This window comes from Drosophila willistoni, unplaced genomic scaffold (genome assembly GCF_018902025.1).
Source record: "Drosophila willistoni isolate 14030-0811.24 unplaced genomic scaffold, UCI_dwil_1.1 Seg169, whole genome shotgun sequence".
NCBI classification, from domain to species: Eukaryota; Metazoa; Arthropoda; class Insecta; order Diptera; family Drosophilidae; genus Drosophila; species Drosophila willistoni.
The window spans coordinates 3,077,440-3,091,021 of NW_025814128.1; the positions used below are offsets into that span (position 1 = coordinate 3,077,440).

The 13,582-nt window shown below is 37.7% G+C and overlaps 1 protein-coding gene across 1 annotated transcript; it reads right to left on the minus strand.

Moving 5' to 3' along the window:
- Positions 1-353: 353 nt before the first annotated feature.
- Positions 354-2,784, minus strand: LOC124460944. The gene is made up of 2 exons (XM_047012531.1): positions 691-2,784; positions 354-624 (listed from the first exon to the last, which is right to left on the minus strand). Exon 1 carries the CDS (start codon positions 2,530-2,532, stop codon positions 1,390-1,392), a length of 1,143 nt encoding a protein of 380 aa, XP_046868487.1. The 5' UTR covers positions 2,533-2,784; the 3' UTR covers positions 354-624; positions 691-1,389.
- Between the last annotated feature and the right edge of the window lie 10,798 nt (positions 2,785-13,582).

The following is a 13,582-nucleotide window of genomic DNA, read 5'->3' on the forward strand; positions in this document are numbered from 1 at the left end:
AACTTTCTTATTTTCAAAGCTGTATATAATATATCTCTTAATGAAATAATATAGCTGTCATACAGTCCGCATTGCCTAGGCCTAAAATTGTAGACTCTTTCGCGTAAGACTCTATCTGTTTGATCTGCCCAGTTGCAGATGGTACAAAACTCCAATGCTCAATAGCATGTGGAGTGGAGTAAGGAAAAATAAGTCTTGTCCTCTTCGAATTCCAGAAAGAAATCTTTTTTATATTTCGTTTTCATGAGTTAGAAGCTCTTTATGAGCCATGTAACAGAAGCTTTTAGAACATGTTAATGTAAATACAGTGGTAGAAATTCCGATAATCTTAAACAAATAATATAAAAAAATTTAATATATACAAATCTAAGTTAACGATGAGGCTCCTCCAACATACTCCCCCATTGAAGGATGAAGTATGACTCCTTCAATTTACAGAAACGTCATCTCTTAAAGGCAATGGAGCAAGTTTGCAGATTGGGCGACGAATAATTCCTTTCTTGGTGCGAACATCGGCTACTCTGACCCTTCCATCTGCATCAAGTATGGCTTCGACCACACGACCAGTAATCCAGCATTGCGGTGGAAGATTGTCTTCATGTATGAGAACTTATTGATCCTTTGCTATGTTGTTTTCGGGATGCAACCACTTAGAGCGTACTTGTAATTGATGTACATAATCGCGCTTACAGAGTTCCCAGAAGCGTTGCTTGAGATAGGTCACCCTTTGCCAACGAGATAGATAAGAAAGTTTTGAGTCATTTACTACCGGTTCAGAGATCGCTTGCAGTGAACATCCGATCAATAAGTGTGCCTCCCGTCATTGGGATCATCGCTGTGAATGGATATTGGACGGGAATTTAAAATCGCCTCCACTTCAATTGCAATAGATTGAAGCTCTTCGTACGTCAAATGAAAGGAGGTCAAATTTTTGATGAGCAGAGTCTTCATTGAATTTACTGCGGCTTCCCATAAGCCTCCAAAATGGGAAGCACGCGGTGGAATAAAGTTGAAATCAAAGCCGGCATTTCGGCTAAATTCCTCCAGATTTTTTGCATTGAGTTCTGAACAGAATTGCCGTTTGAAGCCTTCAAGTTGCGAACATGCTCCGACAAAGTTGGTGGCATTGTCACAATAAATCCTTTTGGGTATGCCACGCTGTCCGATGAATCGCTTGAAACAGAGAATAAAATTATTAGCAGATAGGTCTGAGATTAGTTCTGTATGAATAGTTTTTGAAGAAAAGCAAACAAATATGGCCAAATATGTTTTGTAAGGAACTTTGCTTCGAATGCGGTACGACGTAAGGAATGGTATACATAGATCCACTCCGCATATCAGAAACGGGCATTTGGCCAGGAGATGGTCAGCTGGGAGGTTACCCATGATTTATAGCATTAATACAGGTTTGTAAAGATAGCAATGTGTGCAACCTCTAACAACCTTTCGGACCAATTCGCGAGCATTTACAATCCATACTGTTAGGCGCAGAATCGCTATCAGAACCTTAGCTCTCGCGTGAAGGTTTCGCAAGTGAGGATCTTCAATATATTTATAAGTGAAATTATGAGTCTTCGGAAGCAATAACGGCATTTTAGCGTCCAATAGTATGTCAGCCATTGCAAGACGGCCTCCAACATGGATAAGTCGAATATTTTGAGAACCTATCTGTTCATTTGAGATGAATGGATTTAATTTTTCAAGCTCCGTCTTCAGACTTCGTCCTGCATGTAAGTCCTTTAGTTCTTTCGCAAACACATCACTCTGAATGTAAGAGATTATATGATCAAAAGCCAATTTAAATTCTTCTACTGAAATGCTTCTTGTAGCATTTATCGTATTATTGCGGTTAACAGGAACTCGGTTGAAAACTCGTAAAACGTATGCTAAGACTCTCACAATCATACGAAACGATGATAGTCTACTAATGATCTGCTCAACTATGCTCTTTTCTTTGTAACTAGTGCTACATTTCAATACAAGGGTGTTTCGCAATTCTAGTTCTTTGGGCTCGAAATCTGTCTTTCTTTCAGATTTCGGCCAATGTAATGCATCAAGTGCTAAGAACCTTGGTCCATGAAACCAAATTGTCTGCATCAAGTCGCGCGCTGCACAGCCACGTGAAACAATGTCGGCTGGATTATCCTTTCCAGGCACGTGACTCCAAATGATATCCTGCGATTGAGTTTGTATGGTTGATACGCGATTGGCAATAAAGCACTTTAGTGTTGATGGGTGCATTTTAATCCAATGAAGAACGACAGTTGAATCTGTCCAAAAATACGTTTTGCTGACAAGACAATTTAATTTGTGTTTGATTTTAGTCCATGTTTGGCAGAGTAAAACGGAAGCACAAAGCTCTAAACGAGGTATGCTCGATCTCGAAATGATCAATGAAGTTACATATTTTCCGTTGTCCAAGACCCTTGCGTATATGCAACATCCATACGCTCGACTTGAGGCATCCGAAAATTCATGGATTTCACACTTATTTTTTGATGATGTGTAAACAAATCGATTTACGCGAACCATGTCAAGATTAGATAAATAACCTTCAAGTTGTGGCCATCTAGTCCGTAAGATCTCTGGCAACGGGTCGCCCAGTCCAAGCGCTCGATCCACAAGTCTTGGATCAAGATTTTGTAGCGTACTACGACTGGAGCTAATAATCCTAGCAGATCATAGAGCCTGGCCATAATCGATATTATTCTTCTCTTTGTTGGTATTGCAGGTATTGGTATTGTAATGGAAGATCAAATCGAAATAATATAAGATCTTCAGTTGGCAGCCACGACATGCCAAGAGCCTTGGTGACATCACTATTGTCAATATTGAGATTATATTCATAATCTGTTGGTGCCCCACTAAAATTCCACTTTGTCAATTCTAAGCCTGCCTTGGAGAGCAATTTGGTAACTTCATTCATCTTAGCATTGAGTTCTTCGATTGAGTCAGCTTCATAAAGTAGATCGTCGACGTACATATCCTCAGCTAATAAAGCAGCTCCAATTGGAAACAACTCCTTATACGTCTCTGATAAAAACTTTAAGGACCTGATTGCGAGAAATGGAGCGCACGACATCCCATAGGTAACAGTATTCAATTGAAATAATTGAATAGGTTCTTGCGGTGACTTTCTCCACAAGATTTGTTGGAAACTTCTATCCTCAGGTGCGACGAGAAATTGTCTGTACATTTTTGTTATGTCAGCTGTAATAGCATGGCGATACAAACGAAACGAGAGTAATGTTAGGATTAGATCTTGTTGAATAGTAGGACCAACCATGAGAATATCATTTAATGATTTATTTGATGATGATTTAGACGAAGCGTCAAATACTACGCGAAGTTTAGTTGATGAGCTCTGCGGTCTAAGGACACATTGGTGAGGAACAATGTAATGATTTCCCGATTCCAAATTGTCTAACGAAGCTACCTCCATGTGATTTAACTTAAGATATTCATCTAAAAAATCGATGTACATTTCCTTTAATTGGTGTTGAGATGCAAGCCGTCTTTCGAGTTGAAGAAAACGTCTTTTTGCACAGGACAACGAGTCTCCAAGTTGTTCAGGAGATTCCTTGAAAGGCAACCGAACCTGCATGCGCCCTGAATCCAGGAATTGTGTGTGCACCTGAAAGTTAGTTTCACATGCTTGTTCTTCTGAGGTTAACGAAATATCTTTATTTTGAATTCCATGTATTTCATCCATTTTCCAAAACCTTTCTAATAATATGTTAAGGTCCTGCTGTTGCGTTAAATTACAAGTGTTGTGTTGAGTTGATTGAGGTTCAGCAATCTTACCCCCGACGATCCATCCTAATGCAGTTTCCACTAAATGAGGAAGAGCAATTCCTAAACTAATTTTACCCGTCTTAAGTAGATCAAAAAACTCCTTTACGCTAATCTACCTTTCCGGGCTTATAAAAGAATGGGTCGGCTAACTCAATTTCTTTGGGAATGGCCCAATTTGAAACATCTAGTCTCTTTTCAGGCTGATGTAGAGATATAGATTTAGTCACGATAAACTCCATATTCCATTCATCTGGAGATATTCTTGAACGAATTTCGGTAGATACGGAATGTTTCACATAATGATCGTAACGAAACGGAAGCTGAAGCCTTTTGGCTAATTCTTTAGTTATAAAGGTAAGCTCAGGGCACGAATCAAGTAATGCTCTTGCGAGCTGAAACCCACCAAGTTTGTCTTGAATAAGAACTATTGCTGTAATCCCCGCCGAGCGTGGCGAGTCAACATTGATGTTGCAAATGTTTTACTTTCGTCATGTGTATTATGAATGATTTGTTGCGATTGATGATGAATAGAAGGTCCATATGGTTGATAATTTTCCTGGACGTTTGAATCCTTATGCATGTTTGTGTGATGTAAACCTCCACAATGACGACATCTATTCAATGAAGGACACTTTGAGGCTGGATGACCCTTATTGAGGCAATTCAAGCAAAGTGACGCTGCTTTAACAATTCTAAATCGCTCAATAAAAAGTAGCGAATTAAAAACTGGACAGAATGCTAACCTATGCTCAGTTGACTGACATTGAATGCATCTACTTTGGGCTGAAAAAAAAAACTTTTGAAGTAGTATAAATTTTGTCTCTGACGGGTCTTTCCTCTTGTCGGTTTCACAGATACCCTTCCAAATACTGACAGTGTCGACTGAGAATTTGATAACAGTCGGCCCAGTCTGGCAATTTATCGTATTCTTGAACCCGAACGTATGCTTGTTTGGATTCAAGATCAATTTTTGACATAACAATGTGAATAAGTACTGCGTTTAATACATCAGCTTCAGACCCAAGAGACAACAATGATCCGCGTAGAGCTGAAACCGTATCCAAAATTGTACGTAGGATAACAGCGTCTTCATGCTAGCAATGTTAAATAAACTTGAAATATGTTCTACGAAGATAAGAACTTTCTTGTCATATCGCTCGTTTAGACGATCTAGGGCCTTGGGTTAATTTTCGTCTGATACTTGAAATGGCGAAACTACCCTTAGAGCTTGGCCAGATAGACAACTTATTAGATAGTTAAATTTTTCAACATTGGACAATGAGCTGACTTCATGTACCATATTTGTAAATGAAGTAATACATTTGAATTCCCCATATTTGCCGTCGAATTTAGATAATTTGAGGGATGGAAGCCGATTATGATGTCCCCCATGATAAGTCGATAAATTAAAGAAACTAAGTTCTTCTGGTTTTTCCCTTTTACTTGCGCCAATCTGCCCGATTCGCGTCTGCTGGATCTATAGCTCTTAAACTTTGAATATTAGATTGCAGTTGATTCCGTTGTTGTCTGAGAGGTAGAAGCTGCGTTTCATTTGGTGGAGACATTTTGGGCCCTTAACGAAAGAAATGTAGCAAGTTAGAAATGAATTAAATGTGAGCTAAACGAGTTCTAGTTTTAATAAAAACACTCAAATGCATTAAGTTTCACTCAAAAGATTAATAAGTGAGCTTTAATATGTAGATCGCTTCTCTATATGACAGTTTGAGTACTTACTCCGCTGTGCTTAATACTTAGCACGTGTTAAAGCTTACGAGTGTTTTACATGTGAGTGTAAAGCATGTGAAAGCTTTGCGATCGCTAATGAGTGGCAATTGAGTCAAAATTTGAGTGGAAGTTGATAATGTAAATTTACACACTCAAGTTGACTTAGGTTATGATAGAAGTCCAATGATGAATGTGATGATGATGTAAGCTGAAAAGTCCAATGATGACTGTCCAAGATGATGTAACGATGAATGCAATATAATGAACGAATAAACGATTTTATATAGTTTTTAAATTTTTATGTTGGGACTTGCGAAGTGCAAGGTCCTGCCACGGTCGCCAATGTTTGATCTGCCCAGTTGCAGATGGTACAAAACTCCAATGCTCAATAGCATGTGGAGTGGAGTAAGCAAAATAAGTCTTCTCCTCTTCGAATTCCAGAAAAAAATCTTTTCTATATTTCGTTTTCATGAGTTAGAAGCTCTTTATGAGCCATGTAACAGAAGCTTTTAGAACATGTTAATGTAAATACAGTGGTAGAAATTCCGATAATCTTAAACAAATAATATAAAAAAATTTAATATATACAAATCTAAGATAACGATGACGTCTCCTCCAACACTAACCTTAGACTTTTAATATAAAACGCTTATCTATATTGACTGCTATAAGCTACAGAGGCGTAAAAAAAAAAACTTACAAATATATACAAGCTTCGCCCCGGCCGAAGTAAGCCCCCGACCGCTGGGTTTTCTCATGGTGAGTGTTGCTCGTTCGACTAGTTAATCTAGCTCCGCCAGTGCATTTGAAATAAAATTTAATCCATTTAATCCTCAAGTAAGGTCAGCGTAAGCTTTTTAATTCAGCATGTAATTTCATGTTATTTTACACATTTCTTATAACTATTTGTCTAGATTTCGACCTTATTGAAGTTAATCAAAAAATTTGTTTGAGAGGGGCTTCAGGTCAATCTTACTGATTTATTTGTAAGATTTTAAATCATAGGCAGCACAAAACGTGAGCAGGTTGTCTGTATAGCTATTTCAAGAACCACCAAGTTCTATCATCAGCAGACTTCGCTAAAGAATCCACAATTGTAATGGCCATACCATATCTTCAACGCTAAAACTAGTTGGGAATTACATTGCCAACTAAATGAAGCGAAAAAAGAACGGCAAAGTTTGCAACTGCAGATTCTTATAACTAATAATTGTACAATCTCATTTCACTTACTCTAGTCAGGCCTTTTGGCTACGAAAAAACAACTGAACACGCGGTTCTTATGTATGTAATTAGATCGATGCATTTGCGTATTTTTCGCGCTTATGTGTCTACCTTTATAAGTTTAGCACTTCTATTATTACTTATACAATAACATGGAAGACATAAACCCAAGTCCTCACTAAATCGTCACATGCCCATTTGTCGAATGATCGCCTATCCCAAGTAACAGTCCGATCGCTAGGATAAACAACAAGCCTGCACCCCACTTTCCCAGGCCCTCGAAGAATGGTGTCGGGTTCGGTGCATACCCAGAATCACTCCACAAATTTCGGCAATAAACAAAGAATGGTCCTAAACACTTGTGTAAACAAAGAATGGTCCCACGAACTAGCGGACTATTGGACTTTGCCAACGCCGCCGCCTGCGACGTCGTCAATTACCCAAGCCTTCATCCAACATAATCGAATCATAGCAAATCAGTCTTGAGCCTAAGTTCAAATCATTCGGTAACTTCGCTTTAGCTCCGCGGAATTCACGCACAAAGTCAGAATCCTTCAGTAATCATTAAACATACTGTAATTGTAATAAAAGTGTTTTATTTTTTTAAACCGTGAGTGAAGAAAGGTTTAATTGGCGCCCGAGCAGGGACCCTGCTAAAATAAACGTAATCGTGTGTTAGTGAAAGATGCCAGTAATTTGTGACCAAAAAAACGGGTTAAAAGGTTTAAGAGTCAGTGAAATAAAAACACTATATCGAACTACACCAAGAACCAGACAGGGTCAATTTTATCGCTGCGATTTCCTCTAAGATCCGTTCGGAGGAAAACTGAAAACCCAAAAGTGTTTGCCCAGGAGCGTTAGTACCTTCAACGTTGGAAAAGCGAGTCCTCCTACAAGCCGATCAGTAAAAGCACCGAGGATGTTAGCATTAACGTAAGTTAAGCGAAATAAATTTAAGTGAAAAAAAATCAAAGTAAAGAAATTTTTTGTGTAGACACAGTGGGTGGGAAAAATTGTGAATCAAAACAAAAGTCAAAAAAAGAAAGAAACAAGAAAAAGCAGAAGCTAAAAAATTTTGTATAAAATCCTTAATTAAATTTTTTCCCCACTCAAAAAGAAAAAGAATAAAAAATTGAAAAAGAAACTAGTAATAAGTAATACCGAAAAAAAGGAGAGAAATAATTCTAAATTTTCAAAAAATATTTTTATAAAAAAGAAAAGAAAAAAAAGGAAAATAACTATATAATATTGAAAATTTTGTATAATACCACAAACTACCATTTAAGTACCAAAAGTCATTTCCATCCAAGATTAGCGGACATACCGCTATACTTTTATCAATATTAACTAAAATTCAATTTTAGTGGTATTATATTTTTCGTGACGTCATAATATTCGCGATATCGTAACACTTATTTCCTTGAAGTAAACCTGGTTTAAAATATCTTAGTCTTTAAAGTCTTTAAAATGACTAAAGACAACTGGGTTAAAGTAGCAGTCCTCCAGCAGGGCTCCGACAGCATCCACCTCAAGTGCATCAACCGCAAATCGAATCGAGGCACTGTCAATACAAGGATTAGATGTAGCTATCCAGACAATTTTGTCGTCTCAGTTACAGGAAATAGTGAAGCAACTAAATTACTCTCAAATTTTCCCAATAAAGTGCAGAGGCATTTCCATATCGAAACCGGTATGTCAGGTGAACAATATATCACCATATCGCCTCAAGAAGAACATTACTCCGATATGTCCGATTATCAGGCCGCTTACCAGGGCCAAGAAGACCTTTTTGAATTAGTTCCATACTCTGAGGTTCGAGAATATCAACAGGAGGAGGAATATTTTACCTCACAAGGAGACAACTCAGAGTTAGTCCCGCAGAACAAAGAGGAAACCAGACCACAATCACGGGAGGCTCAACAGCCACAAATTGAGGACACCGTTAATTTTTTAGGTTGAAATGTTTCTCTTTGCCGTACTTTGTTGTCCGGGACAAAGACGGAACCGCATACAATATCTTAAGAGATACCGGCTCAAACAAAAACTATGTCCAACCAGAAATAGCAAAAAATATCAAAATGAATGAACACAAGTTTTACGCGAACACCGTAAGTGGTCGCATTCTAAAAACTAGCCAAATCCATTTGGGTTTATTTAACCCAATGGATTATGCGAGCCCATCAGGTCCATACGATCAAATCAGATGAGCTCACTAGTCTGCAGAAACTAGGATTAAAGGCGCTCCAAGAGGAGTACGAATCGCTATTCGCGGACCCAAACAAAAAGCTGACTTATTTATTTATTTTATTTATTTATTTACGTCAACTAACACAGCAGTTGACGAAAAAGCTTAAGCTAAAGACAGATAGTAATTAATTGAAAAAGATAGCTTAGCTATATACACAACAACACATCCCCGACCCGGTGGAGGTGTTTTATTTGCATAAGGTGCCAGCTATGCCCCGAGTCACAGCCAATGTGGTCAGGGATGAGTTGCAGCCAATCCAAGTCCAGAATATTATTATTGGTTCGTTGTAGATTCGCTTATGCCACTAATGTCCAAGGAGAAATCCGAAAAACAACAGACACTCCAGTCTACACCAAGCATTACCCATACACAGCCTCTTTAAGCGAAGTAGTAGAAGACCAGCTACAAGAATTATTTCAAGATGGTATAATACGACCCTTACGGAGCGCCCTATAATTCCCCTGTGTGGATAGTCCCTAAAAAGAGTGACAGCCTTGAGAATAAGAAATATAGGATGGTCATCGATTACAGAAAGCTCAATGCAGTTACAATTTCGGATAGGTATCCTATCCCTGAAATCGGAGAAATGGTTGCGCAGTTGGGCAGCAATAAGTAATAAGTCTCTGTTCTTAATCTAAAGAGCGGATTTCATCAGATTTCCCTTAAGGAATCTGATATCGAAAAAACGGCATTTGCTGTGAATGGAGGGAAATACGAGTTCACAAGACTCCCTGGCCTAAAGAATTCCCCATCAATATTCCAAAGAGCTCTCGATGATATTTTGAGAGATCTCATTCGAAAAATCTGTTACGTCTACATTGATGACATAATAATATTCAGTTATTCGGAGGAAGAGCATTTCCGACATCTAGCGCTGGTATTTTCTACTTTGTCCAAAGCAAATATGAAGGTCCAAGTAGATAAATGCAAATTCCTAAGACATAGCGTTGACTTCCTAGGCGTAGTAATTTCAAGGGAAGGAGCTAAAACCAATCCAGAGAAAATCCAAACCATTAAAAAGTTCCCCATACCAAAGAACCTAAAACAACTAAGGTCCTTTCTGGAATTAGCTAGTTATTACAGGAGATTTATCAAAGATTTTGCTAAATTAGCTAGACCCTTGACTGCGTTATTGAGAGGAGAACATGGCAGAGCTAAGAAGAATGTCTCAAGCAAGATCGATATCCGATTCGGTGAAGCCGAAATCGATGCCTTAGAGAAAGAAAAAAATGCATTAGTGTCACAAGACGTTATGCTAGCATACCATGATTTTAAACAAAACCACCGATGCCTCAACATCGCATTAGGAGCTTCTCTAAAACAGAATGGGAGACCCATTACATTTCTTTCACATGCGTTATCCAAAGCTAAAGAAAACTATGCCACAAATGAAAGAGAAATGCAATAGTAGGCATTGGATAAGCTAAGGATGTATGTATACGGCAAATCCAAGGTGATCATTTACACCAACCATCCTAGTCTCACTTATGCTCTAAGCCCAAAAAATAACAACACAAAGCTGAAGAAATGGAAAAATTACCTGGAGGAATAAAACAACGAGTTGAAATATAAACCGGGTAGCTCAAATGTCGTAGCAGACTCACTCTCTAGAAACCCTCCCAGCATAAATGCTAGAAGTACGTCAGCTACAGTCCACAGTGATGAAAGCTCAGGGCATGAACTCATTCCAGCAATGGGAATTCCCATTAATGACTTTAAAAACCAATTGTTTATCCTCACTGGTGATAACGAATCCACCAACTTCGAAATACCGTTCCCCACATATCACAGGCATACAATAGTGAGAAGTAATTATTCTGAAGACGATCTTGTTACCATTTTAAAAGAAACCAGAGGGCCAGGAGTAACTTTGACCGCGTCAATGTTTGTATACCCTTGCAAATTTTTTGTGTAAAAGGTCTAATGTTTGCGAAAAAATGGCTTAGGAAATAACGAAGTTATTAATCAAAGTCACTGTTGCGTTGCACACTTCTGACCAAAATTAATATAACCTTTTTGCAGAGTATAAAAATGGATCCGAGAATAGTAAATGGTATTTTCACTTCCGAAAGTATCATAGGGAAAATTCAACAAATATTTCCGGAGCATTTTAGGAATTAAAAGGAAAGATTCACACAAATCCAAACTATAGATTTCCATGATCAGACTCAACAACAAGATATCATAATTAAAGAACATCTTAGAGCACATAGAAATTCCATTGAAAATAATAAACACATTGTATTTGAGTATATCTTCCCCGGTATGAAGAAAAAGGTAGAAGCAATAGTAAACTCTTGCCAAACGTGTAAACTCTCGAAATACCAAAGAAAAGAAATCAAGAAATACCGAATCAAGAAATACAACCAACTCCCATTCCGACATATCCAGGTGAAATGATCCATATACACTTATATTCCACCCAAAATAAAATCATTTTAACCGCAATAGACAAATTCTCTAAGTACGCGCAAGTGAAACTCGTAAACTCAAAAGCAAAAGAACGCCTTAAAGTAGGATGACCAAAACCGTGGTAATGGATAACGAAAAGGCTTTTAATTCTGCATCAATAAAATTTATCTTAAATAATCAGTTAGAGATAGAAGTCCACACTACTCCACCATATGTTTCATCTAGCAACGGTCAAATCGAAAGATTCCAATTCACATATACAGAGAGAATGAGATGCTTGAAGTTAGAGCACCCTGAAATGGAATTCGAGGATTTAATATTCAAAGCCGTGGATTAGTACAATAAAACAATTCACAGTACTACCAACAAAAAGCCAATAGAAGTCTTTTTTGCAACATATTTTGTCCATACACCAGAAAAATTAGCACTTGAAAGGGAAAGGATTTCAGAAAACATTTTAAAGAAGCAAAATAAGGACCTAGAGTACCACAATAACACAAAAAAACCCGTCAAAATTTATGCTCCAGTTGAAATCATCTACGTTAGGATTATTAAACGGCTAGGTTCGAAACTAACGTCTAGATATAAAAAAGAAATAGTAGCCGAAGATCTTAATACCAAAGTTAAAAACAGGTCAGGCAGGATAGTTCATAAAAACCACTCGAAGTATTGATAAACATCCTCTTCCGACAGATTGCTTATGTTACCACTTTGCTGGGGTCACACAACCATACTAGACTACACTAAGTCAAGAGTGGTCATGTTGGAAACCGGGTTAGTCGCGCGCCAGAACGGAACCTTTAAAATAGTCCATGTCATCGAATTAGAAAAATATCAAATGGCCATATCCGTTTTAAAAGAAGTCGTCAAAAATTCGACAAGCCCAAGGCCGTATCAGCCTTTTTTGGCCTATGAGATAACGCGGATACAGAATGAATTGAGGAGGCTTCAGCCGATGAAGTTTAGAAACAAAAGATCGCTTGATATACTTGGCACGGCGTGGAAATGGTTAGCGGGCACACCTGATCATGAAGATCATATGATTGTGGTAGATACGATCAATGAACAATTGGAAAACAATAATCGGCAGGTCATAATTAATAATTTAATAGAGAATAAGATAACCGATTTAATTAAGATAACCAAAACCATATTAATAAGAAGTAAACCCGAATCTAATAATAAGTCAAAAGAAATTGAAATAACCAAATATTAATTGAGTCTCCTAAGAGAAGAAATAACAAATATTATTTACGCAATTAATTGGGCTAAGGCCAATAAATTAAATTCACTAATATTGTCCTCTACAGAAATAGATTTCATCGAAACAATTAAAGAAGAGAGTCTAACATTTATAAACATCGAAGAATTAATATAGTTTGCTGAGGTCAGTGTAGCCTCAGATGGTAAATCACTCCTTTATATTGTTAGCCTACCCAGAGTAATTAATGAAACTTGTAAACAAATCCTTGCAATACCAATTAAATATCAAAAATTTATAGAAGAAATAGACTATGAGAATATCATTAAATGCAACAAGAAATACTTCGGGTTAACCAATAAGAGTAAATGTAAAATTCATAATATTAAGACAATTTGTAAACTGGAAGATCTGACTAATTTAGAAAACAGTAAATGTGTAGGAGCCTACCTGCAAAGAAGGAATCCACAATGTAAGGTTATCAACAACCAGCACGTAAAATCCCATTCAGAAATAATGCCCGGTACTTTGCTGCTGAACCAATTTCAAGGGGACATCAACATCAATGGAGAAAATATCGCCCTAGAAGGCACCTTATAATTCAAGCGGAAAACGCGACAGTAATTATAGACTCCTGGTATATTGTGAAGACACGCTTCGAAGTCGAGGTTCAACCGCCGCTGTTGCAATTACTATCAGATAAGCAGCAGAGAGGTGAAAGGTTATCACTGGAAATGATCAAGGAGCTACACATTAATAATACTAATAATCTGGAGCGTATCCAAAGAAACATCTTGATTAAGTCTTCATCAAACTGGATTATTCTAACCCTTCTAGCAGCTGCAATGATAACATATTGCATCATCAAAAAACACTGCAGCCACGGAACAGGCAACAATGGTCCACCAATGGAAGTCTCAATCGGACCTGTCCAATATGTTGTTGCGACCGAGGACGTCCGTACTTAAAGGGGGAGA